The following is a 26,109-nucleotide window of genomic DNA, read 5'->3' as shown; positions in this document are numbered from 1 at the left end:
GGGATTGCTACCTCTAATTATGCAATGATTGCCAGGAGCTACAGTATTAAAATGCTGCCTCTCCTAAGCCAGATAGACTATGGACATGTTGATTATTCTGTGTTGACACCCAGAGAAATCAGATGCAATATGCTATTTGGGAAGCTGTTTTAAACAATTCATCTGGAGTTTAAGTAAGTAAACATTTTTATTTAAATAAAACATTTTGCAAACCAGCATGGTGATCAAAGATCTATTTTCAATTCCATAAAAATATATTGTAAAACAGCAGTCCTGCTGGTTTAAATATTAAAATCAAGAATTGCTCAGGTGAGACTCAATAGAACAACTTGATGATGTAGATGATCAGGAAATGGTCTAGGTAGGTAAATGCAAATACAGGGCATACCATTTATAGAAAACTGTGCTTTAAAACAAGCACACATTGTTCTGTGTAATCAGTTTGGCTGCTCCAATAACCTCAGGATGGCTTTACCAACGGTAGGTACCACTGGAAAGAGAAGAGAGAGAGAGATGATCACGGTTCTTCATATAATTCAGGGTAAAAGATGATGTTGGAAATCATTAGCATTATTGACCTAAATAGTCTGACTACATCAGTATTTTCTACTCCTTGTCAGGTAGACAATCTAGTGCTCTCCATATGTAATTGGACTTCAAATCACATGATTTAGTCCACCAACAGCTGGGAAGCACTAGTTGGTCTTCCTGACTAGTGGGAGAGAATACATATGACAATATGTGTGTTTTATGTCAAGAGGCTGATCAGTTGCCCCCAACAACTTGAGGAGCCACGGTTGCCCACCCAAAGAACTATTTAAAGCAATTCTTCTGGGACCATTTCTCTTGACATTAACATGTACTGCAGGGGGTTTCTGGTGAAAGGGACCTGGCTGTAAGCAAGGACTACACGCTTGTATCACGCTTGACAAAGACCATGTAGGTCGAAACGTTGCGATGGAGTGGGTTCAATAAAATTGCCTGATTTGTACCTTGGAGTGCCTCGACTTTCCTTCTATTTTATTACACGCTTGTATCAGAGCATAAAAGCAGTAAATACAGCTTCAAAAATCAATAAAACACTTTTAAAAATCACATATACAGTACATGTGTACAGTTAAAGGGACACTCTAGGCACCTAGACCACTTCTGCTCATTGGAGTGGTCTGGGTGCCAACTCCCACTACTCTTAACCCTGCAAGTGTAATTATTGCAGTTTTTTTATAAACTGCAATAATTACCTTGCAGGGTTAACTCCACCTCTAGTGGCTGTCTATTAGACAGCCACTAGAGGGAACTTACTGGTTTCTAGCACAGGAAACCTGTGCTAGAGCATCGCTGGACGTCCTCACGCTGTGTGAGGACCTCCAACGTCGCTCAAAACCCCATAGTAAAGCATTGAAATTATGTTTCAATGCTTTCCTATGGGGAGACGTAATGCGCATTAGGTCCACTCGGCCGGTGGGCAAAATCAGTCTCACCCACCGGCAATGGATAGGAGGAGTGTCGCGGAGGCGGAGACAGCGGCGAGGGACATCGCCGCTGCCTCAGGTAAGTCACTGAAGGGGTTTTTACCCCTTCAGTAACCGGGTATTGGGGGGTGGGAGGGAGAGGGACCCTCCAGTGCCAGGAAAACGGATTGTTTTCCTGGCACTGGAGATTCCCTTTAAGACTATAATTAAAGGTAATTTACGGGTAAATGCTGAATTATATGTGATGAGGACATGACCACTTCAGAAGAGGTGCCATCAAGACAAAAAAAAACCAATAAATCTATAGAAACTAGGTATAAGATTAGAAAAAAATGGTTTAAGTAAACTGTGGACTAAAGATAGAATTTATTTTTCAAACTCCAGTGTTCATGGTGTTTAGTACACAGTGTCCCATAACATAGAAACATAGAATGTGACGGCAGATAAGAACCATTCGGCCCATCTAGTCTGCCCAGTTTTCTAAATACTTTCATTAGTCCCTGGCATTATCTTATAGTTAGGATAGCCTTATGCCTATCCCACGCATGCTTAAACTCCTTTACTGTGTTAACCTCTACCACTTCAGCTGGAAGGCTATTCCATGCATCCACTACCCTCTCAGTAAAGTAATACTTCCTGATATTATTTTTAAACCTTTGTCCTTCTAATTTTAGACTATGTCCTCTGGTTGTGGTAGTTTTTCTTCTTTTAAATATAGTCTCCTCCTTTACTGTGTTGATTCCCTTTATGTATTTAAATGTTTCTATCATATCCCCCCTGTCTCGTCTTTCCTCCAAGCTATACATGTTAAGATCCTTTAACCTTTCCTGGTAAGTTTTATCCTGTAATCCATGAACAAGTTTAGTAGCCCTTCTTTGAACTCTCTCTCTCATAGTTCAATGCTGTTATGACAACAAAGGCATTTAACATATTACATAACCAAACATTCATATTAATTTAAAATAACTTACATTTATTTCTGGGCAGTATTTGTGTATTCATAAGTAATTAGGATAATGGTACTAGAGTACCAAGTTAGGAAATAAAATTACCTCTTCAGTCATTCCAGCAGATTTCCTGCCTTCAGAATTGAAAGGTGGTTTCAGATATCCTTTGAAATATAATGGTACCAGCTCATGGAACGTGGATAAGCAATCCTTACAGAAGAAATAAGTATCATTATGCAATTAATAAAATATATTACAATGAGCTTATGAAAGAGTTTTTAGTTACACTGTGCCTAGGATGGAACTGCAGCTAGAAGTGAAAAAGACGCAATGAAGAAAATATTGGTGAATCAAGTGTCAATACATCCTAACTATGCAGAGCTAAAACATCGTTTGGGTGTATTGACACATTCTAACATCTTGGCTTGAGCAGGGTTAAAACTGCTCACATCACAGAGTCCCAGGTATCAATCGATATCTGGGGCACCTCTCTACCAGCTGGGACTATTTTCAGTGGCCCCTGAAGGACATGTGAGCTATATGCAATGCTCAAACCGAGCAATGCATACAGCTCTTTAAACTGGGATTTTTATCCCTATGGACAGCAATGTGGCGTGAGCAGGGTTAAACCAATAGATTTCTGGGGCTCACCTCTGGCTGCTGGGGCCATTTCAGAGCTTAGCATATCGAAGGTGTTTTCTTATAAATGCATGCTGTGAATTTCCCTTCAACACCACTAGATACAATACACTAGGTAGATATGACCGTTTTAGTGCTTTGTATCTATAAGTTATTGTAATTAGGTCCCTCACAATTGTCAGCACTAGGCCCAAGAGGTTCTTAATCCAGCTCTACTAATGGTATATAACAAAATCATTAGAACTGTTAAACTAATCTATACATTATGCTACCCAAATTTTGCGTGTGTATTATGGTGTTTTTTTTATTTAATCTTTAAGTAATTTGGTCCCAGTGGGCAAACCACTGCTAAACAGTTAGCCCAATTACTGGGGATCCAGGCACGAGTGCGCCTAGAGATGAGAAGACCTGGAGAAAAAAAAATTGAAAAATTGTTTTCCATTGCTTCAAAATTACCTGAATATGTACATTTCTAGGTACTCCTCACATCATAACCACTACAGCAGGCTACAGTAACAGTACAGTAAGTCCACCCATTGTAAAGCGCTATGGAATTTGTTGGCGCTATCTAAAAATAATAACAACCTTTACCTTTTGTAAACACTTTCAATGAGAACTACAGTGGAGAAAATATATTAAATAGATGAGGATAAGGTTTAAAGGAACACTATAGGATCAGGAACACAAACATGTATTCCTGACCCTATAGTGTTAAATATACTATTTAGACCCCCCCCCCTAACCCCTTAAGACCGCAGCCAAATGTACAAGTTGTGAACAGAACAAAACGTAAACAAAACCTGGCATTTGCGCTATATGTCTGTCCAACCGTAATTCACCTCTTTCAGATTAAATGCACCCCCCTTATTATATATCATTTTATTCAGGGGAAACGGGGCTTTCATTTAACATCAAATATTTAGGTATGGAACATAATTTAATATAAAAAAATGGGAGAAAATAAGAATTTTGTAATTTTTTTTAGTTCTACGTGACATTTCAACTGTGGATGTCAAAATACTGTTTGCTTTTACTGCAATACAATACACATATTTGTATTCAGCGATGTCTCACGTGTAAAACAGTACCCCCTATGTACAGGTTTTATGGTGTTTTGGGAAGTTACAGGGTCAAATATAGCATGTTACATTTGAAATTGAAATTCGCCAGATTGGTTACGTTGCCTTTGAGACTGTATAGTAGCCCAGGAATGAAATTTACACCCATAATGGCATACCATTTGCAATAGTAGACAACCCCAGGTATTGCAAATAGGGTATGTCCAGTCTTTTTTAGTAGCCATTTGGTCACAAACACTGGCCAAAGTTGTGACAAACACCCCCCCCCCCGACCCCTCCCTCCCGGGCCCGCCCACGCCCTACCTAGTCCGCTGACAATGATGCGGGACTGAATGTGGTGTGTATAGTGTAAGTGAATTAGAATGTGTGTAATGGATGTAGTGTTTGTGTGTATTAGATACTGTTTGTGCAGTGAATGCAGAGTGTGTTAGTGTAGCAGATGCAGTGTGTATAGTGAACGCAGAGTGTGTTTGAGTAGTGGATGTAGTGTGTGTACAGTGATGTAGTGTGTGTTTGTGTAGTGGATGTAGTGTTTGTATGTACTAGATGAAATGTGTTTAGTGGATGCAGTGTCTGTAGTTGATGTAGTGTGTGTATTAGACGCAGTGTCTGTGTATAGTGAATGCAGAGTGTTTCAATTTGTGGTGGATGTAGTGTGTGTACTGTGAATACAGGATGTTTGTGTAGTGGATGCTGTGTGTACAGTTAATGCAGAGTGTGCATAGTTTAGTGAATGCAGAGTGTGTGCATAGTTTAGTGAATGCAGAGTGTGTGTTAATGTGTAATGAATGCAGAGTGTGTGTTAGTGTGTAGTGAATGCAGAATGTGTCAGTGTAATGAATGTAGTGTGTGTGTGTTAGTGCAGCGAATGCAGAGTGTTTGTAAATGTGTAGTGAATGCAGAGTGTGTCAGTGTAATGAATGTAGTGTGTGTGTTAGTGCAGCGAATGCAGAGTGTTTGTAAATGTGTAGTGAATGCAGAGTGTGTGTTAATGTGTAGTGAATGCAGAGGGTGTTTGAGTAGTGGATGTAGTGTGTGTACAGTGATGTAGTGTGTGTTTGTGTAGTGGATGTAGTGTTTGTATGTACTAGATGAAATGTGTTTAGTGGATGCAGTGTCTGTAGTGGATGTAGTGTGTGTATTAGACACAGTGTCTGTGTATAGTGAATGCAGAATGTTTCAATTTGTGGTGGATGTAGTGTGTGTACTGTGAATACAGGATGTTTGTGTAGTGGATGCTGTGTGTACAGGTGATGCAGAGTGTATGTTAGTGTAGTGAATGCAGAGTGTGTGTCAGTATAGTGAATCCAGAGTGTGTGTTAGTGTGTAATAAATGCAGAGTGTGTGTTAGGGTGTAGTGAATGCAGAGTGTGTCAGTGTAATGAATGTAGTGTGTGTGTAAATTTGTAGTGAATGCAGAGTGTGTGTTAGTGTGTAGCGGATGCAGAGTCTGTGTTAGTGTAGTGAATGCAGAGAGTGTGTTAGTGTGTAGCGGATGCACAGTGTGTGTTAGTGTAGTGAATGCAGAGTGTGTTAGTGTGTAGCGGATGCAGAGTGTGTGTTAGTGTAGTGAATGCAGAGTGTGGTAATGTGTAGCGAATGCAGAGTGTGTGTCAGTATAGTGGATGCAGTGAGTGTGTTAGTGTGTAGTGTATGCAGAGTGCATGTTGTATTAGTGAATGCAGTGTGTGTATTGTATTAGTGTATGCACTGTGTGTGTTAGTGTATGCAGTGTGTGTTGTATTAGTGTATGCAGTGTGTGTTGTGTCAGTGTATGCAGAGTGTGTTGTGTTAGTGTATGCAGTGTGTTGTGTCAGTGTATGCAGTGTGTTGTGTCAGTGTATGCAGTGTGTGTGTGTTGTGTTAGTGTATGCGGTGTGTGTGTTGTGTTAGTGTATGCGGTGTGTGTGTTGTGTTAGTGTATGCGGTGTGTGTGTTGTGTTAGTGTATGCGGTGTGTGTGTTGTATCAGTGTATGCGGTGTGTGTGTTGTATCAGTGTATGCGGTGTGTGTGTTGTGTTAGTGTATGTGGTGTGTGTGTTGTGTCAGTGTATGCAGAGTGTGTGTTGTGTTAGTGTATGCGGTGAGTGTGTTGTGTCAATGTATGCAAAGTGTGGGTTGTGTCAGTGCATGCAGAGTGTGTTGTGTCAGTGTATGCAGAGTGTGTGTTGTGTTAGTGTATGCAGTGTGTGTTGTGTTGGTATGTGCAGTGTGTGTGTTGTGTCAGTGTATGTAGTGTGTGTTAGTGTATGTAGTGTGTGTGTGTTGTGTCAGTGTATGTAGTGTGTGTGTTGTGTCAGTGTATGCAGTGTGTGTTTTGTCAGTGTATGTAGTGTGTGTGTGTTGTGTCAGTGTATGTAAATTTGCAATGAGGAGGGGGAGGGGGGTCATATAAAACATTATTTAAAAAAAAATAAAAAAATAAAAAATTAATTAAATTGTTTCTCCCCCTCCCTGCTTACCTGTGTCTAGGGAGGGGGGAGATTCCATCCCCGGTGGTCCGGTGGCATGGTGGGGCCCCCCGGCTCCCTGTTACCGCAGAGGGGGCCCAGGCCTCCAGCTTCTCCTCTTCTCTCCTCCAATAACTCTCGCGAGACCCGCGGAGCGTTGCCATGGCAACCGGGTCTCGCGAGAGTTATTAGCAGGGAGGAGAAGAGGCTGGAGGCCTGGGCCCCCTCTGCGGTAACAGGGAGCAGGGGGCCCGCGGCTGCACACATAGATCGCGATCTATGTGTGCAGGGAGGGAAAGTGGGGCCCAGGACTGCCAGAGCAGTCCGGGCCCCCCAGGGCCGCCGGGCCCGTGACAACTGTCACGGTTGTCACCCCCTGATGGCGGCCCTGTTTGTGACTAAGTGGCTACTAAAAAAGACTGGACATACCCCATTTGCAATACCTTGGGCTGTCTACTATTGCAAATAGTATGCCATCATAGGGGTAATTTTCATTCTTGGGCTACCATAGGGTCATAAAGGCAACGTAAGCAATCTGGCGAATTTTAATGTGAAAAAAATGAAACACAAGCCTTATATTTGACGCTGTAATTTTGGAAAACACCATAAAACCTGTACATGAGGGGTACTGTTGTACTCGGGAGACTTCGCTGAACACAAATATTTGTGTTTCAAAACAGTAAAAAGTATTGCAGCAATAATATCGTCCGTGTAAGTGCTGTTTGTGCGTGAAAAATGCAAAAAACTTCACTTTTACTGGCGATATCATCGTTGTAATACATTTTACTGTTTTGAAACACTAATATTTGTGTTCAGCGAAGTCTCCCGAGTAAAACAGTACCCCCCATGTACAGGTTTTATGGTGTCTTGGAAAGTTATAGGGTTAAATATAGTGCTAGCAAATTAAATTCCCTATACTTTCGGCATGGGTTGTCAGGCAGGTCCCGCTAATTGTAATTAATTAGGATACCTAATTATGTAAAATTATTACATAAATATATGTGTAGAATTAATATATATATATATATATATATATATATTTTTTTTTTAAATATTTTTATTTATATATAGGTATATATATAGTGATATATACGTATATATTTATGTATATAGATATATATATTATTTCGTTCTACGTGTATTTTGATATAAATATATATATTAATATCACAATACAGTTAGAACGAAATAAAACATCTATATATTTTTTTTAATTTAATTGTAATTATTTTTTTAATTTTTTTTTACGTATTTACATATTTTTTATTATATATAGATATATATATAACAATAATTATATATATATATTTAATCAGTATCAGTCTACGTGTAATTTGATAATATATATATATATTAATATTAAAATACACCTATACAGTGTACGTGTGTGTATGTATATGTATACACTTTTAACATTATTTAATTTGATTTTCAGCCAGCAGGGGGACCAACTGTCATTACAGTTAGTCCCCCTGCTGGCAATACAGAAGCCAGCTATCCCGGCCATGTGATTGTGAGGTCCTCGCAAGGACCTCACTCTCACATGACCGGGGGGGGACCGGAGGAGGAAGATCTGACGCAGGGGGGCTCCCTGGGAGCGTCTACATACACTGTGCAGCACTGACCCAGGAAGCACTTCTAGTAGCCATCTGAGGAGTGGCCACTAGAGCTGTTCTTATGCTGTAAAGTAACCACTGCCTTTTCTCTGAATAGGCAGTGTTTACAGCAAAAAGTCTGTAGGGACTGCCTATAGTGTCCCTTTAATTATTCCTAGAGAGATTACTAAATACATATTATTACTGGTATGTGAACTTTTCAAATCGTTTGATTTCAGTATGAAGGTTTAGTAGCCAGCAGCAGTTGTTACATAGTTGGAAATGTGATATTTTCTCATTGCTTTCTGCAAAGCAAATAATTATTCTAGGAACTCCATGAAACTTGGATTACATCAGTGCATTTCTCCAAGCCATACCTTCTGCTCTTTGGTACAGATATATGTAAACCATTTCAGCCCCGCAGCCACATGAGTGATTTCATCTGTGTAGATCACTTCAAGCACTTTGACAGAGCACTCGTCCCCCTGGGCTGAAAATCTCTGAAGCGTCTGGGGGTGGACATCTAGACCTCTAGGAGACATACACAAATATGGAGGTGAGACAGAATAAGAAATGGGATTAACGATAGACAGCAACAACTACCACAATGCTTAAAATGTTTTTGTATAACCAACACTTGTACCACAAATTCTTAAACGTGAAGTGAGCACCATAGTATTTTTCTTTTTTAAATAACCCCCCCCTCCCCCCCAACGTTGATCCTATCTCCACTATTTCTGATACCTTCTGGTACTTCATTGTACCAAAATTCTATTAAAGATTTTTAAAAAACAACAACAAAACATAGCTAGTCTTCATCACAGAGGGTATAATGCACATTTAGGTTGGATCTCTTGTTTTGGTTAAGAATTTGCTCGGATTGCAAATGAATGCAAGAACCCCAGCTTACTGTGGCCTCAATTTAATAAGCTTTACAAATAATTCAATACTGTTAGAAAAACTGCACAAATGATTTATTTACAAAAATTTCCATAGACTTAAATCACTTATAAATAGACATAAATAATTTGAAAAGTTTTTCCAACAGTACTGAATCATTTGGAAAGCCTATTAAAATCAAGGCCTATGTTAGAAAATATAAAGAAACAAGAGTGGCATTATTTGCTACCCTCATAAAGAACTCTTAGTAGCTACAATACTTATGCAATAAAAATGATTCCACTTTAAATCCAATTCTTCATAAAAATAAAACTGATGAGGGGGCGGAGCCGAGCAGCTAACCTGAATGGTCGCAATCTCCATGAGCTCCGTGACAATTGGCAAAATTACCCCTAATTTCTCGGCTTTTACCAAATAATTTTGGGTGGCCCTTAGCTATCTCGACAGGCTACATTCAGATGGGCAAAAAAACGTAGAAACAGAGACCAGAGCCGCCCAGGAGCATCGGACTCCTCTGGAAGCAGGCATGCGGCGGCCTTGAGCAGAAGATGGCCGTGTACCTCGATGAAGACTGACTTTTCCAATGATCCAGCACTGGGAACTGAAGAAACATACTCACCAGCCCCGCCGGTGCTGATGCAGACTCTGCCACAGTCAGACTCGTCCCCGGTTACAAATGCCGTCATACAGGAATTGCTCCGTCGCAACATCCAGGCTGATGTGGCTGACATCTGGAAAGATATCCGAGATCTGACCGGCCGCATGGGAACCCTAGAGCAAGAATCTACAAGCAGCATGCAACAGGTAGCACAGCTGCAACAGGAGGTACAGTCCTTACGGCAACAGTACCAAGCCTTTGAAAAAAGATTTGCTGCACTGAAGGATGCCCGACGCAGAAAGAATCTTAAGGTCCGTGATACCGGACACGATACCAGAGGCAGAGGCGCAATGCTACCCCCCAAACAGGAAAAAGCAGCTATCCTAGAAGGCATGTTCCGGATACCTAAACCGGCGCAGGCCCAGGCCGCAGCATCCATGGACCTGATCGTGCGGTTCCAGACCAGGCCGCCGTCCTCAACGCAATTCGAGGTCACTATGCCAATCTATCAGGGGGCCTATGGCTTGACGTATGTCCCTCCAACAGTTTACCACCCTCCTGCGCACACACCACATACCGTATTGGTGGCGCATGTCACACACCCTGATGGTGCTCCATGGAAAAGCCTATTACCCCATCAGAAACCTACAGGAGGCAAAAATCACTTCTGGGAACATTGGGACTCCCGACAGGCTCTCTACGCCCTTCAAGACTGCAGCTTGCCTCTGCAACCCATGCCTGGAATCCGGCAACGATCGCCCCATTTGTGCACACTACACACAACATTAGGCACTATAGCATACACAATTTGTTTTATTTTATTGAGTTAGATTCTACCCTCACAAGGACGGTCCAGACTACTGACCACGCACAGATAACATAGATCTACAACCTAAAAGCGCTGCCTTCTGGAAGTCTATCTACACCAGCACTCAATTGCTGAATATCTCCTACTCACCAAGTACGACTAATTAACGCTGCGCACGTGTCACTACTCTGCTGCAACTCTGCATAGTACCTATAGTTTCACTTCCCCAAAAACAAACGAAACGGTGAGACTCTATACTTTCAGGCCTTATGTTTCCCGGACCGAGGTATAGGCTGATTAATAGGGGGCCATCGACCGGCATAGTTCCCCCTCAACAATAGGCTTAGGATCACACACTTGTATGCATGTTTTATTTTAATTTGGGCCTGTTGTCTTTGGAATTTATTAACACGTGTTACCCCTGGCGCTGTCAGGATGGATAATTTAATTGCCTCACGCGAGAACGTGACACCTGTTATACTTAAAGAGTGAATCTATGCCATTATACATGTCTAGAATTTACAACCTGCTACTAACTTATAATTAATGAGACCATGAGACACTTCCCTGGACCATGAAAAAGGCTGACTGATATTGGGTCATGAACCTGCTTTCATAGTGGATAAATGAAATCGCTTCATGCGAGTAAGTGATGCTTGTTCATCTTAAAGAGTGAATATCTGCCATTATTCATATATAGAATATACAACCTGTTACTTATATTTAACCTTGCATGTCTCACTGGATTTCTTTAAAAAAAAAAAAAAAAGCGCGCAGTTACTCATGACATGTTGTGTGTTAACTTTTACCCTGAAATTTCAAGCTTTGTTTACCACCAAATGTCGCTGTCAATCTGTGTAAGTTTCTTCGTACACTCAAAAATAAAGAATGTAAAAAAAATAAAACTGATGTTTGCAACTGTTAATTTATGATACTATCGTTGTCATTTTACTCTACTTGGTAGACCTTCTATTGTAGGCCATTAGCACTTGACTCCACTTGGTAGTCCGGTGTTTAAACCTATATCAGTGCTTTAGTGGTGGTGATTAGCCTTACCTTGCTTCATGGACCATATGCACAATAGCTAACCGTGCCAGGAGATCATGTGCTGTGTCTGCAGCAGACTGCCACAAGCCTAGGAGAACACAACAGAGATCACATCATGCACATATACAAACAGAAAAGGTATATAAAATAATGTAGTTAACACCGTGGGATCAGTGTGATGAATCCAGGAGCTGGTCCATTAAGAAGGCTTAGGTTAAATTTTGGGCATATATTTCAAAAGAACTAGGATGGATGACAACGCTTGTATATACCTTTAAATCTGCTATAGACAGAATCAATCTGATACACGCCAAATGTTATACTTTATAAAGAAAAGATATTAACCATTTCATGTGTAGGAAAACAGTATGAGGAACTGTTTCCTAGATTATACTGAGATTAGGTATAAAAATTAGTGTATAATAACATAATAATGTGTGGTGTATACGCCTTTAAATCCGTAGAGACAGAGTAAGTGGAGTATATACCAAATAGTTTACTTTGTAATCCAAAGATATAGATCTTATAAGGTAGAAATACAGTACAAATAACTGTATTCTATAATGTGGTGCAATCAATAGAATCCAATATATTAAAAATGATGAGTAAGAATTGCAAATGATACAACTTTTATTAGGCAAAAGTGACTGTGCCAAAGCATTCAAAGTACTAAAATCAATAAAGAATAAAAATATATAAAAATAACAGTCAGGGATGGTTTGCAAGAATGTTACCAGCACATCTGCATTGGTGATTCAGATTTAACCACAGGGACCGATCTGGATGGATGTGGATAGTATGTTGCAAAGAAAATTACTATCTGCCGGCTGTTCGTGAGGTTGGCGTGCGTCCCAGACCTCACTCTGGGTGATGCACGTTACTTGCCGGTCGGTCCTCAGATCTCAGAGTGCTCTGTGCTCGGTGGAAAAAAAACAGCTGCTGGTTCTACAATCTGCGTCCGTACCCCGCTGATTATGATGTGGTCTAACGCGTTTCGTGGGTGTCAGCCCCACTTCAGAAACAGGATAAGGATTCATCGGTATATCGTAGTTTAAATACAATTCTAACTGATTAAAACTGATTAAAACTGATTAAAAACAATTTTAATCAGTTAGAATTGTATTTAAACTACGATATACCGATGAATCCTTATCCTGTCTCTGATGAAGTGGGGCTGACACCCATGAAACGCGTTAGACCCCATCATAATCAGCGGGGTACGGACGCAGATTGTAGAACCAGCAGCTGTTTTTTTCCACTGAGCACAGAGCACTCGGCAGATAGTAACAGCCGGCAGATAGTAATTTTCTTTGCAACATACTATCCACATCCATCCAGATCGGTCCCTGTGGTTAAATCGGAATCACCAATGCAGATGTGCTGGTAACATTCTTGCAAACCATCCCTGACTGTTATTTTTATATATTTTTATTCTTTATTGATTTTAGTACTTTGAATGCTTTGGCACAGTCACTTTTGCCTAATAAAAGTTGTATCATTTGCAATTCTTACTCATCATTTTTAATATATTGGATTCTATTGATTGCACCACATTATAGAATACAGTTATTTGTACTGTATTTCTACCTTATAAGATCTATATCTTTGGATTACAAAGTAAACTATTTGGTATATACTCCACTTACTCTGTCTCTACGGATTTAAAGGTGTATACACCACACATTATTATGTTATTATACACTAATTTTTATACCTAATCTCAGTATAATCTAGGAAACAGTTCCTCATACTGTTTTCCTACACATGAAATGGTTAATATCTTTTCTTTATAAAGTATAACACTTGGCGTGTATCAGATTGATTCTGTCTATAGCAGATTTAAAGGTATACACACCATATATACAAGCGTTGTCATCCATCCTAGTTCTTTTGAAATATATGCCCCAAATTTAACCTAAGCCTTCTTAATGGACCAGCTCCTGGATTCATCACACTGATCCCACGGTGTTAACTACATTATTTTACGTTTTTAGACAGAGTTTTGGTGAAATCTCTGCCTATATCCAGTTTTGAGCGTCTCCATTTACAAGTCAGACTCCCTTATCCCTGTGTGTTGCATTAGGCATACCAGACTAACCTAAGAAAATGTATATAAACCTATTTTTCAGAAGGGATACACTTAAATGCACACACTTGTTTTTTCTTTTTAGAATTTATTAAACTGATATTCATTACAAAATATTTAAAATTACATTACATGTGCTTCTTTTCCATTACCAAACATCTTGCATTGCTCTTGTTTTTATCAAACCAAACAGCAAAAACACACAGCATAAAAAGTATCCAAAGTGATTCAGGGCTGTCAAGATATAGAATAGATATGTACCCCTGAACAATAATACTGACTTGTAGTAAGGAATTGTGCTGTGCACAAAAAATAACTCATAATTCCTGTGCCAACATAATTTCTAATACAGGGCTGCATGGAGGAGTTTAAAGAGTATTTTAATTCAAAAATATCTGAAAGGAAGCAAATATGCAAAACATGCTTGGAGTTTAAATATGTATGAGCTCTTTCCAAAGGTCAGGTTGTCTAAATTTCACTGTGAGCAATATTTACTTAGCAATTGAATGATGATACCCAGTAAGGAAAACCCATTACAGATGGTATATGGATCCCTGCCGTCCTCATAAAAATTTCCCTAATACGCCTTCTGTATGCTGGAGATGTGGCCAAGCAGAAAGCAGTGTTTTACATATCTGGTGGACCTGTTGGAAGATTAGTCCTTTCTGGAAAACTATAAATTCATCAATCCAAGAAATCACTAATGTAGTTCTACATTTAATGCCCTCGCCTATTTACTACTTGAATTTCCCATCATCTACCTTAGAGCAGTTACAAAACTACTTCTACATATTATCCAAAAGGGACAACAATTGTTAGCCAGAGCATGAAAATGTCTGACACGTGGTGTTTAGCAGCGTCGTCTAATAAGAAAAAAATCTATATACAAGTCTATGTTTACAGCTGTCTCTAAACCAAGTAGGGTTGACGCATAGGTGTGGGACCTGAAGCATTCTTGGAGATTGTGAGCGGGACAAAGTTTGTCAACCATATAATACTAACCAAAACATGGATTGCAAAATTAGGTTGATATGTAACCTATGCTGATATTGAGATGTATAAGAAGTAACATTTCAATCATTATTGAGGGAACCCTCCAGTCGAACACTGATGTATTGCCATGTCTGTTGTGGTCTGCACTGATGTATATTTACAGATTCTAATTTCAATATGTAATGTGGTCTTAACTCGTAGAGGATCAGGAATGTAAGCCATGCGTGACGTGCGCGAGTAGCGAGTAGCGGTCTTCTATTGCTTGTGCGCCTTTCCAGGCAAAGCCTGCTGCCGAGTAGTACCCCGTGCGAGTTCCCTGGGCACTGTGGCAATGGTGGGGGGGGGGGGGAGGTAGGTGCGGGTTGGCTGGATAAGAATCACAGGAAGGATAGAGCAGGGAATAGAGATGTGATAAAGTCGGAGTGTGAAGAGATCCCTGACTGCACGAACGTGCAGGCGGGGGGGCGGGGGGGTAAGAAAGTGGAGATGAGTTATTCGTCCCTATAAAGAGACCGTTACGGCACCAAAAGATAGGTGTCGAAATTCCCTCCTGGGAGGGTTGGTTCGCGTGACCACGGCGGCAGTAGGCAGTCGGGCCTGTCGGGAGATGTCCAACGGCCGCCAACTACCAACTCCCCGTGGATTGAGTTTGTTCACGCGAACTTGTTGGGGGTTAGTGGTTGTGTCCTTATTTGTAAATACCCAATCAGGGTGTGTTGTCTAGATATCGTTTTAAAGTCAGGAGTCCGAGATTACCTAACAGGTGTGCCACCACCATGTGAATGTGTGGATGTTTAATGCCCATGTAAGTGTAGTCAGTGGGCCCTATCTAGGGTCGTCAGAGATTATCATTATCGCCATTATTCGTTGTAAGTCTGGGGGGTAACGTGTGGGGGCGGAGAGTGGTATGTCAGTCCGTGAAGTCCCCCAGTATGCCTCCCCTCCCGGGTTAACATGGGGCGGGGGGCCGCGGAATGAAGTTGGGGCTCGTTACACCCTCTGGGGGTTGAGTGGTGATTGTCGGGAGGGTTGGGTAGCTTAGTGCGTCTAATCAAACTAGTGGTCAGGGTGGTCATATGCATGTTCGGTCAGGGGTTAGCGGCCAAGGCTAACAGCTGTTTCGGGTGGAGTTTAGGTCTAGGGTCAGGAGCAAGGGCAGGGCGAGATCCCGGTGTGCCGCGGATGTCATGTCTTCCAGAGGGTATTGGGCAGAGTCAGGGGGGGAGGTGGGTGCATTACCATTCATCGCAATAGAGGAGCTGACGTGTCTGGTGTCTTGGCAACCTGTACAAAAAGCATATCATATACCGTATAACATTTCCTCTCCACATGGACAGCACAACATAACATGCACAAAATGAGAGGAGCATGGATCCTCTCCTACATTCCCCATGTCCCCTATTCTACGCATGTGCCTCCCCCTTATCCCATCACTGTGTAACTTTTTTTTAACTTTAGCTTTTTTTTTTTTTTTAATTACATTTATTTATATATATATTTTTTTTTTATTAATAATTTTTTATTTTTTTTTAAAGTATGCGTAGAACCCCCTCTGGGCTCGTTGGGTTTGGGGCAGGATCGCTGACGTTAACCCCCGGCTACCCCCCTTATGTCTATGGTCCTACTATATCAAGCGTTTAGTGGAGGGGTCCCAGGCCCTATCCTCTCCCAACGTCCCTTTTAAGAGTTGTCAATCTAAGAACTTGGTTTCTTGTAGCCCTCTGGACTCATGGCAACCCCCATGTACATTTATTCTATCTTGAGCGTCCCGCCCTCCCATCTGTACCCCCCCCAGTCACATAACGTATTGTTCATATAATGTTCACCTTCCCCCCCCAAACCTGGTGGCAGGAGTCCTCCTACTCGTGGGGTCTCCGTCAGCAAGGCTGTGTAGCACCGGACCGGTTTCCTGAGCTGTCCCAGGGGAGGAATGGCTGTAGGGTAAATCAGACGGACCGGCCCAAGGATAATCAGCCCTAGTGGGCTTCCCATGCAGCTATCACAAGCTTTCCCCCCTCCCAATAGTAGTCCTGAGTCGGTGCCACCCCCTTGGGCCGTAAGCCGTGAGCAGGTGATACAGTGCGGGATTGGATGTGGACAGGTAGGCTGTGCAAATCAGGGGCCATCGGATCTGTTCCCCGTAGTCAACAAGGTATTACATCCCTCCCAATCCCCACCCCAGAGCATGAAGGGCACAAGGTGCGTGGTCACCCCAACAACTCCAGTGTGCTGGACGCCTTGGACCTGGAAGTGGTGAGAAGTGGGAAAACGCCGTGGGCAACTATTCGTGTTTCAGACCACCGACAGTCGAGCTGTGTCATAGTGTCGGGGTCGATGTCATCGGGGGACGACTATTCCTCCGGGTTAGCTGGGTGTGGGGGCACCTCGTGCATCCGGTTCTCTCTAGGGCCCCTCCGCGCATATCGTGGTTGTCTTTGGGGCCTGGGTTCCCGGTCCAGCGGCTCCAGTATCCAGTCTGGTACCGCTATGGGCGGGAGGTCTAGCCTTTGGAGGAAGCGCGGTATTTCGTCTGGCCAGCGTGCGGTGACCCATTCATTTTGGTGTCTCACTTGGATGCTAAAGGGGAAGCCCCATTTGTATGGGATATTGCGTTCCCTCAGCGCTGTGGTAACTGGTCTGAGAGCGCGTCTAGCTTCTAATGTGGCAGGGGAGAGGTCATGGTATAGGGAGACTTCTGCCTCCTGATAACGCCAAGAGGGTCTGGTCCTGGCCCGCTGCATGATGCGTTCTTTAAGGGGAAATGAGTGCAAACAGCAGATAATGTCTCTGGGGTCCCCATCTCTTATTCTAGGTCTTAGGGCCCTGTGTGCCCGCTCAAAACGTATGTCTGGTGGCGCTGATGTCCCCAGGATTTGGAGGAAGAGTGCAGTAAGCAGCTCCTCCACGTTCTCCACCCCCTCACTCTCCTGTACCCCTCTTACCCGGATATTTGAGCGGCGGCTCCGGTTATCCAAGTCTTCCACTTGTCTGCGCAGTGTTAGTAGCATGTTACCCTGTCTTGTCAGGGCTGTGTCTGCTGCTTAAGATTGGTGCTGTGCTGCTTGGGCCTGTGCCTCTAAGGCCTGGATGCGGCCTCCTTGCTCCTCCAGGTCTGTGCGCAGTGCTGTGACCGCGGATGTGAGGGAAGCTGTGAGGGTGGCTGTCTGGGACTGCATGTCAGCCTTTGTCACCATGTTAGCTGCCAGTCTCTTGAGTTCTGCTCCGATATCAGCCAGTGTGAGCTGCTCAGAGTCCGAGCTGGGTGAAGCCGGGGAAACGGGCGCCATCTTGGAGCCATGTGCCTCGCGGCTCGGTCCCTGCGGGGTTTGCTGGCTCTCCGGCTTCTTTGTGCGGCCCATTGAGGTATGCTGTCGGGCTAAGTGTGGCTTATGGTAGCTAGGTGGCGAGGAGCTCGGGACTCACACGTCCATGCCGGTCGGACTGCAGGCCACGCCCCCTCAATATGTAATGTGATGTATAATAATGGCACACAAGCTTTGTACTAATCTCCCCCTTTTACTCCTGTAATTTTCCCTCCCTAATATGTTAAAGATAATTAAGTACAAGTGCTAAAAAAAAAAAAAAAATAGTGCAAGAGTGACACTTGCCAGGACATAATGCAATGGCTTTTACAAAACATGAACCAGTTCCACACTCTATTTTTCATCCCCTTCCAAAAGTAAAGTGAGCAACCTAGAAGGGAACAAACACCTGAACATTTGTTAAATACCCAACAACTTTTTCTCAGTCAACCGATTGAACAGAGTGAATAAACTCTTTAGCAAATGTTAAAAGAACACTGTAGGCATTTTAACAGCTTTAACATCCTAGCCTCCAAAATATATTTTAATCACTTGAAGGCTTGAAAAATCGTCTTGAAGCCACAACTCCAAGCCTTCTCTTATACCCAGGCATGCCCTCTTTTTAGATTTTACACTACACACGTGAGGGCCTTAAAACTAACTAGGGATGGCAGACTATAGGGTTAGGAATACAGGCTTGCTTTTCTAATAGTGTCCCTTTAATTTGCAAAGCAATATCAATGTTTTTGTGATATACAGGACAGTATATAGCTGACTCCACTAGGAAATATAGCAGACCGTCATATGGAAACAAGCAACCAGCACGTACCGTTGTGCACAGGAAGTGCACCAAAGTTACTTCCCAATTCTAACAGACGCTTCTCCAACAATCGATAATGCTAGTCAAAAGAAAAGGGTCAGAGGTCAGTTGGATAGTTTCTGAGATTAAAATGACATTAGGAGGCAAATTAATGTTCTTTCTATTTGAAGAGTGTGTCTTCTTTTCTATCATTTTACAAAAAGCAGCAATTTCAATAGAAATGGTAGTGGAGTGTCCATTTAAAAATACAATATTCTTAAAAGAGTAATAAAAAAAGAAAAAAATGTCTGTGCATCGTGCTACTTATAGACTTTACATAGTAAGGATTTATACTATCAGTTTTATCTAAATGACTTTGCTTGTGTTGCAGATAAAAAGAATATGACGGCAACTTGCAAAAACAAAATCTCTTTTTAAGATATACTGCAAATATAACACACGTTTTTAGTTATCTTTAAAATTTTTTACCAGAAACATGCAAACTTTTAGAGCCTCCAGTGTCCAGCTGGGTTAGCACCTGCTTCCCATAGTATTGCTTTTCATTACAGTGTGGATAAACTATACACAACCAATTAAAAGGTGGATACCTTAGTTATACCCTATAACCAAAACCTCACATGCACTAAAAAGAAAATTCCTAGGACTTTTGAAATGTTTACTTAACAAATATGCGTTTGTAAGGTCTGAAAAAATAAAACCAATTGCAGAAATGAGTGACTTGTCTTTTCTCCCTGACAAACCATGCTATAATGTTTTGGCTTATTGCTAATTATTCATAATGAAGGGGTTAATCCAAGTACCATGACCGCTTTACTGATTTTACTGGAGTCTGTTTGTGTGCAGGGTTTTGCTTTGCAATGCTGCTTTTCACGAGATTAACCAGTGCTGAGAGATGTAACTTCATTGGAGCATTACCAGCCAGCCTGGAACAAGAGTGCACAGAATTGCGTTCGTTGGCAGCAATTGGTCAGCTGACGCTCTCAGTCAATGAGTAATGAATGGCAATGGGATTGGCTTGAGAGCTGCAGAACCTGGCTGCACGTCACCATAGCAAGAAGGACTTTCGATGCTTGGGGAGGATCCAAATAAAAGGGCAAACTGTTGCAAAACAGTTTGCAACATTAACAGAAAATGTGGCCACGGTACTCCAGAACCCTATATTGGTTATGATGCTCGAAATAAACCCTTCTGATTTTCACTCATTTAAAGTATTTGAGGGCTAAGAGGTCATTCTTGTCAAACAAACATGCTACTCATTCGATCAATCTTGGATGGATGACAACCCAGACTGGCCTGTCTATAACTACAAACCTTTGCTTCATCTCCAGCAACTTTAACAAAATCTGAGAAGAATTCACGTGGTAGCATCTTCCCAGTGCGCAGCTGGAAACCAGCGAAGCGAGCAATGATATCCCAGGATAGGTCTATTGCCCACTGCTCAATGTTAGCCAGAGAGTGCAGCAAAGCAATCCTACTGGCCTAGGAACACAACAAAGAAACATTAGTTTAATGTGATCATGTTATACCTGCAATAAAAAAACAAAAACAAAAAAAAAAAAAACAATTTGGGAAAATTATTTGACAAGTAGAAAATTCAAAATATTTATATCAGCATCTGACAAAATGATCTCAAATTTGTACGAGTCAGAAAAGGAAATGTGTGATTTCCTTTTTTTTAGCCACACCAATCTCACCAGTGTTCCTCCCTTCCCTCTCTTGATTTTGCCTGGCTGCACTATGGTCAGATTCTCCTTTCTGCTTGGCTGAGTAGGTGGTAGAGTTTGCCCAATGTCTGAGATTTTTCCTGAGTTCCACAGTTCTTGTACCTGCTGTGTGAGCTTCGCCTGAGAAGGATATCCATGTATGTAATTAATATATATTACTACTGTCCTATGAGTTCTAGAACATCACATGCCCCTTACCTTCTCTTCTGGATCAGCCGTGCCAAGTATTCTGCTGGCCCAGTAACATAAAGACTCTTTGTCCGTACATGGTGAAAGCTTTATGGTTTCCATGGCAGCTATAAATAAGACCATACACCATAATCAGTGTAAAATATCAATAATTAAAGAGACTTGGTAAATAGTTACAATATTGCATAAAAAAAAACCACAACAACAATTTTAGTATTAGTGCAAGAGTATTACCAGTACCATGACCACTATGAGATAAAGACTAGAAATAGTAATAATACAAAAGCAAAGATCTATAGTAATTGATATAATTCCTGGATGTTAAAACTAAACCTTTATTGGAGTATCTCTTAAAAAGGAGGTAGTTGTGGGAGCACTGAAATAAAACAGTCCACAGTACTACCCCTGAAGAGCTGCCCAACCGATGAAACGCGTGTTGGGGCTCTAATATACCTCGAACACAGCTGATTTCTGATATACAATACTGATACAACTCAATATATTAGCGAAGAAGGACTGTTTTCCCTTTGCTCCTGATCTGTGTCTCCCTGGTATACCTTTACCTTAGAGCAGCTGCTCATCAAGATAGTTAGTTTTGACTTGTTATCAAGCCCAGGTGCCCTTGAAGGCACAGAATAGACTCTTTTCAGCAGTGCGGACTCCAAAAGTATTCTGGCTACACTCCAAATACTAGTATAGCGATCTTTCATGACGGCTGAATACTTCTCTAGATTAGTTGCCCCTGAAGGCACAACACAGTAGCAATTACCCTTGGAGTGTAATCATTACCTATAGGAGTTAGTTATTACTTATCTATCAGTCTAGCTTAGTTTATGTTGCTCATTGTGTTAACACTACTTAGTCTAGGTTTCCTTTGTTTTTGTATCTTGGTACTTTTTTGCAACATTGTTGCTCTTCGGTTTTGCTACTGTTTCATTACACTATCACAAGGACTCCAGATAACACAGATATTTTTTTTTCAAAGTTATACTTGCCAGTATCTTATTTCCTGACTATATATTCTGACATTAGGAACGGACTCTGTAAATCACATCTATATTCTTACACCGTGATACACATATCATATACACTTTTAGTTGTATGTCTTGTGGTCTTTGTTTTTGTGTACACTTGTCAATTAATTTGTTTACAGGAGACATATCTCACGTGCTTTTCATGTCTTTGGGGTAATTGGGCAGTACTGTGGACTGTTTTATTTCAGTGCTACCACAACTACCTCCTTTTTGAGAGATACTCCAATAAAGGTTTAGTTTTAACAACCAGGAATTATATCAATTACTATAGATCTTTGTTTTCGTATTATTACTATTTTTTTTTAATTTTTTTTATCTTTTAGTGGTCAGGTACTGGTAATACTCTTCTTCTTATAGTTATTGGGTTCATGCACATTTTGCCCTTAGACCCATATCACATTTCCTCTCCCACCTTCTTAGAATAAATTATTAGTATCAGTGGTCACATTTCTACAAAAGAAAGGCAGATCGATTTATTCTTTCTGAAGTAGTGCTTTCTGGCATTTAAAAAAAAAATACAAACTAGTGAGACTTAAAAAAAATAAAAAAAATAAACACACACACACAACGAAGGCTTATTTGTTTTGGTCCTATATGGCGTGTGCTGGATATTCTTGCGTGTGTTAATATATGTATTAAGAGTATGGTGCAGTTCAAGTCTTACCAGTTTGTTTACACAGGGTTTCTTTCCAAGGAACTAGAGACAATGCATTTTGTGTTTGGATATAAACCTTCCCCTCGTATACCTTTACATCATACACATTGTTCTGCAGAATAGCATATTAAGAAAGAAAGAAAAAACAGCCAAAGTTCAATGCCACAGATTAATTTATTAACACAGATCTGAATACTTGCACAGTACTTAATGCATAATATAGCAAGCTTAAAATGCTAAACAAGAATATGTAAACTTTATAGTGAAGACATCTTTAGATGTCCCTTGTTCAATATCTAACCTGCAATCCAGAGGAAGATGACCCATCATTCAAGCAGAATTCAAAGTCATGCCAGGGACACGTTAACACCATACGACCGTTTGCAAGTTCCTCAATATCTCCCTGCTCTAGAGGCCCTCCTGTTAAATGGAAACATCTAAACATTAACATAATACTCTGATAATGGAGAGCCCATTCAGTACAGGACTGAGCATCAGGAAACATGACTACTGAGGATTACGGAAACAAATATTACAATGTCAAGTATATTCGGATCATTGGACAGCTCACAGTGCTCACTATTTGTCAGTACAATACCATTACCAATAATCCATGTTACTAGTGAATATTTAGCATGGAAGCTGTGGGTTACATGGCAGCTTTGATGGCATCATATGCCGCCGTTGGAGGCTTGCAAGGGTTAGATTTCATATATTAACTTTTTTTTACAACCTAGCCATACTAAATATTGAAGGAGGACATTGAAGTGCCCACACTACTTCTATGTGTACATAGGCTCCGTCCAGGTAATGGAGAATGCAAGCAATCATACTGAACTTTACGCTCTTTCTTAATTCTCATTAATATTATTGGCATTTATATAGCGCCATCATATTCCGCAGAGCTTTACAATTCCAAAAGTGGGATAATTGAGAGGCGAGGAATCTATGAGAATGTGACAAAGGGTGGATGCTTCCACTGTTTATTTATTTATAAAATATTTTACCAGGAAAGATACATTGAGATTTCTCTCGTTTTCAAGTATGTCCTGGGTCCACAAATCATTGCATTGTTACAGTTAGGGTACAATAAAATACAAAAACAATAATATATAATAAATACAAAATTTAACATAAAACAGGTAGGAAATATATAATCAACCATGACAGGTGCATTCTGTTTTGAGGTATGTAGCGAGGGCCAGCACTGTTCTAACCAGCTGTATCAATAGGTCAACATTTACTATAAACATACCTTCATGAGGACATGCGGAATCCATGGCATAGAACCTGTCATCTCCTGTGTGAATTAAAACCACATGTTGGCCATCTTCTGAATAGAACCTTTAAAAGAAGTGACAATTTAAAATAAAATGACATTCATTACACGTAGCACAGTGACAGGGGTCCTCTGTTGACAGGTACAGGCAACAACAGGAACTGCAACAGTGTGCCTGAGCATGGTGAGAGTCTGCTGCCAAGGACCCTGCTGGTGGCTACCTGCTATCTGACACCACCTTAGGAAATGGCATGCCTCTTACTTGGTGCATGGGGATTTGAACTTGTCCTTCCCCCCGACACACTGCCAGTTGGTGTTGCTCACAACTTCCTTCAGGGCAGTCACCAGGTCTTCGCAGAAACCCTCCATAACGTAACCGGCATAACCTGCCAGCACTGCCCGCTCACTGAAGCTTGCTACCCGGCTGCAGAAAGTACTGGAGGCCGAGGATTCAGGTTGGACCTAGTGCTTAACCGGTAACACAGCTTAGTGAGGTCACGTGGTCACGGAGGTCCCGCCTTTTCCTGTTCTCTTGACAACCAGATACTCATGTGTGTTTCCATGGAGGTGGATGCTGTCAGACAGACTGTATCTGGTCCCTGAATGCTGCTACTTCCATGGGAATTAATAGTTATTTTTTAGACCAGATAATCATAAATTACAAATAAATAAATAATAAATAAATAAAAAGTCACTCTGTTTATAAACAACTGGTATAATAACAACAGATTGGTAATGATTGAAATATCAGGATAAGATATGCTTCACAAATGAAATATCCTTTATAAATATGTCACTCACTTCCTACTTACAGACAGGGATCGAGCTACATCCTTCACAGTAATAAAATGCTAATTGAAGCAATACTGGTAAAACCTAATGTTGTTTTTTATTTTTTATAAATGGAAGAATGTATTTAGATTTATTTTGTTTTTCAATTAAATCTTGATGTTCCCATTATCCAATTCAGGCAGGTAGGATTGCCAGATCAATCATGTTTCCCTTGTATTACTTCTTCAGACTATTTGGTACCAGCCCAGGAAAGCACTGCAATGCGATGTGTAGCATTCATATGCTACAGGATGATTCATCTTATAATGAACGGATTTCTTACCTGCAATACCGTATTACTGCTGCTCATCGAAATGTGTAGCACTAGTATGCTGAACAGTGGTGTATCTTGGTTTTGTGCTGCCCTAGGCATGACAAAACTCAGACACCCCCCCCCCCCCCGCGCGCGCGCGCCACCCCCACCCAACCCTTCCCCCCTGGCCCGCCTTCTAAATACACACACATTCACTGACAGATACGCATACACTAGCTAACAGACACACACAGTCGGACACACACACACACTAACAAACACACACAGTCGGACACACACACTAACAAACACACACAGTCGGACACACACACACACTAACAGACACACACAGTGAGACACACACACTAACAAACACACACAGTCGGACACACACACTAACAAACACACACAGTCGGACACACACACACTAACAAACACACACAGTCGGGGACACACACTAACAAACACACACAGTCGGACACACACACACTAACAGACACACACAGTGAGACACACACACTAACAAACACACACAGTCGGACACACACACTAACAGACACACACACTAACAAACACACACAGTCGGACACACACTAACAAACACACACACACTAACAGACACACACAGTGAGACACACACACTAACAAACACACACAGTCGGACACACACACTAACAGACACACACACTAACAAACACACACAGTCGGACACACACTAACAAACACACACACACTAACAGACACACACAGTGAGACACACACACTAACAAACACACACAGTCGGACACACACACACTAACAGACACACACAGTCGGACACACACACTAACAGACACACACACTAACAAACACACACAGTCGGACACACACTAACAAACACACACACACTAACAGACACACACAGTGAGACACACACACTAACAAACACACACAGTCGGACACACACTAACAGACACACACACTAACAAACACACACACACTAACAGACACACACAGTGAGACACACACACTAACAAACACACACAGTCGGACACACACACACTAACAGACACACACAGTGAGACACACACACTAACAGACACACTGTCGGACACACAGTCAGACACACACAGTCAGACACACACACTAACAGACACACACGCACACTAACAGACACACACACACACACACACACACACACACACACACACTAACAGACACACACACACACTATCAGACACACACAGTCAGAGACACACACACTCACATTAACACATTTTTTTTTTATTTACTCCCCCCCCCCGCCTCCTTACCTTTGGGAATGCTGGGGGTGAGGGGGTTCTCCCATTCCCTGGTGGTCCAGTGGCTGCAGGGCAGCACTGGCGGGCAGGCTGGGCGACCGGCGAGGGAGCTCTTCCCCTGAGCTCTC

General features: G+C 41.6%; 1 protein-coding gene across 2 annotated transcripts; it reads right to left on the bottom strand.

Moving 5' to 3' along the window:
• Positions 1–14: 14 nt before the first annotated feature.
• LOC134603121 (uncharacterized protein HI_0077-like) lies at positions 15–24,121 on the bottom strand. 2 transcript variants are annotated; one of them, XM_063448786.1, is made up of 12 exons: positions 23,880–24,121; positions 23,594–23,682; positions 22,640–22,758; positions 22,348–22,450; positions 20,659–20,756; positions 20,431–20,580; positions 20,048–20,215; positions 18,746–18,815; positions 11,545–11,623; positions 8,560–8,713; positions 2,525–2,629; positions 16–490 (listed from the first exon to the last, which is right to left on the bottom strand). In XM_063448786.1, exons 1-12 carry the CDS (start codon positions 23,984–23,986, stop codon positions 461–463), a joined length of 1,272 nt encoding a protein of 423 aa, XP_063304856.1. In that variant the 5' UTR covers positions 23,987–24,121; the 3' UTR covers positions 16–460. The 2 variants fall into 2 exon arrangements, with proteins under 2 accessions (XP_063304857.1, XP_063304856.1); XM_063448787.1 differs by lacking the exon at positions 20,048–20,215 and having other exon boundaries at positions 15–490.
• Positions 24,122–26,109: the final 1,988 nt, after the last annotated feature.

Source organism: Pelobates fuscus, chromosome 3 (assembly GCF_036172605.1).
Source record: "Pelobates fuscus isolate aPelFus1 chromosome 3, aPelFus1.pri, whole genome shotgun sequence".
In the NCBI taxonomy this organism is placed as follows: Eukaryota; Metazoa; Chordata; class Amphibia; order Anura; family Pelobatidae; genus Pelobates; species Pelobates fuscus.
Note: the sequence above shows the minus strand (reverse complement) of the source record. Positions and strands in the feature narration are given on the sequence as shown.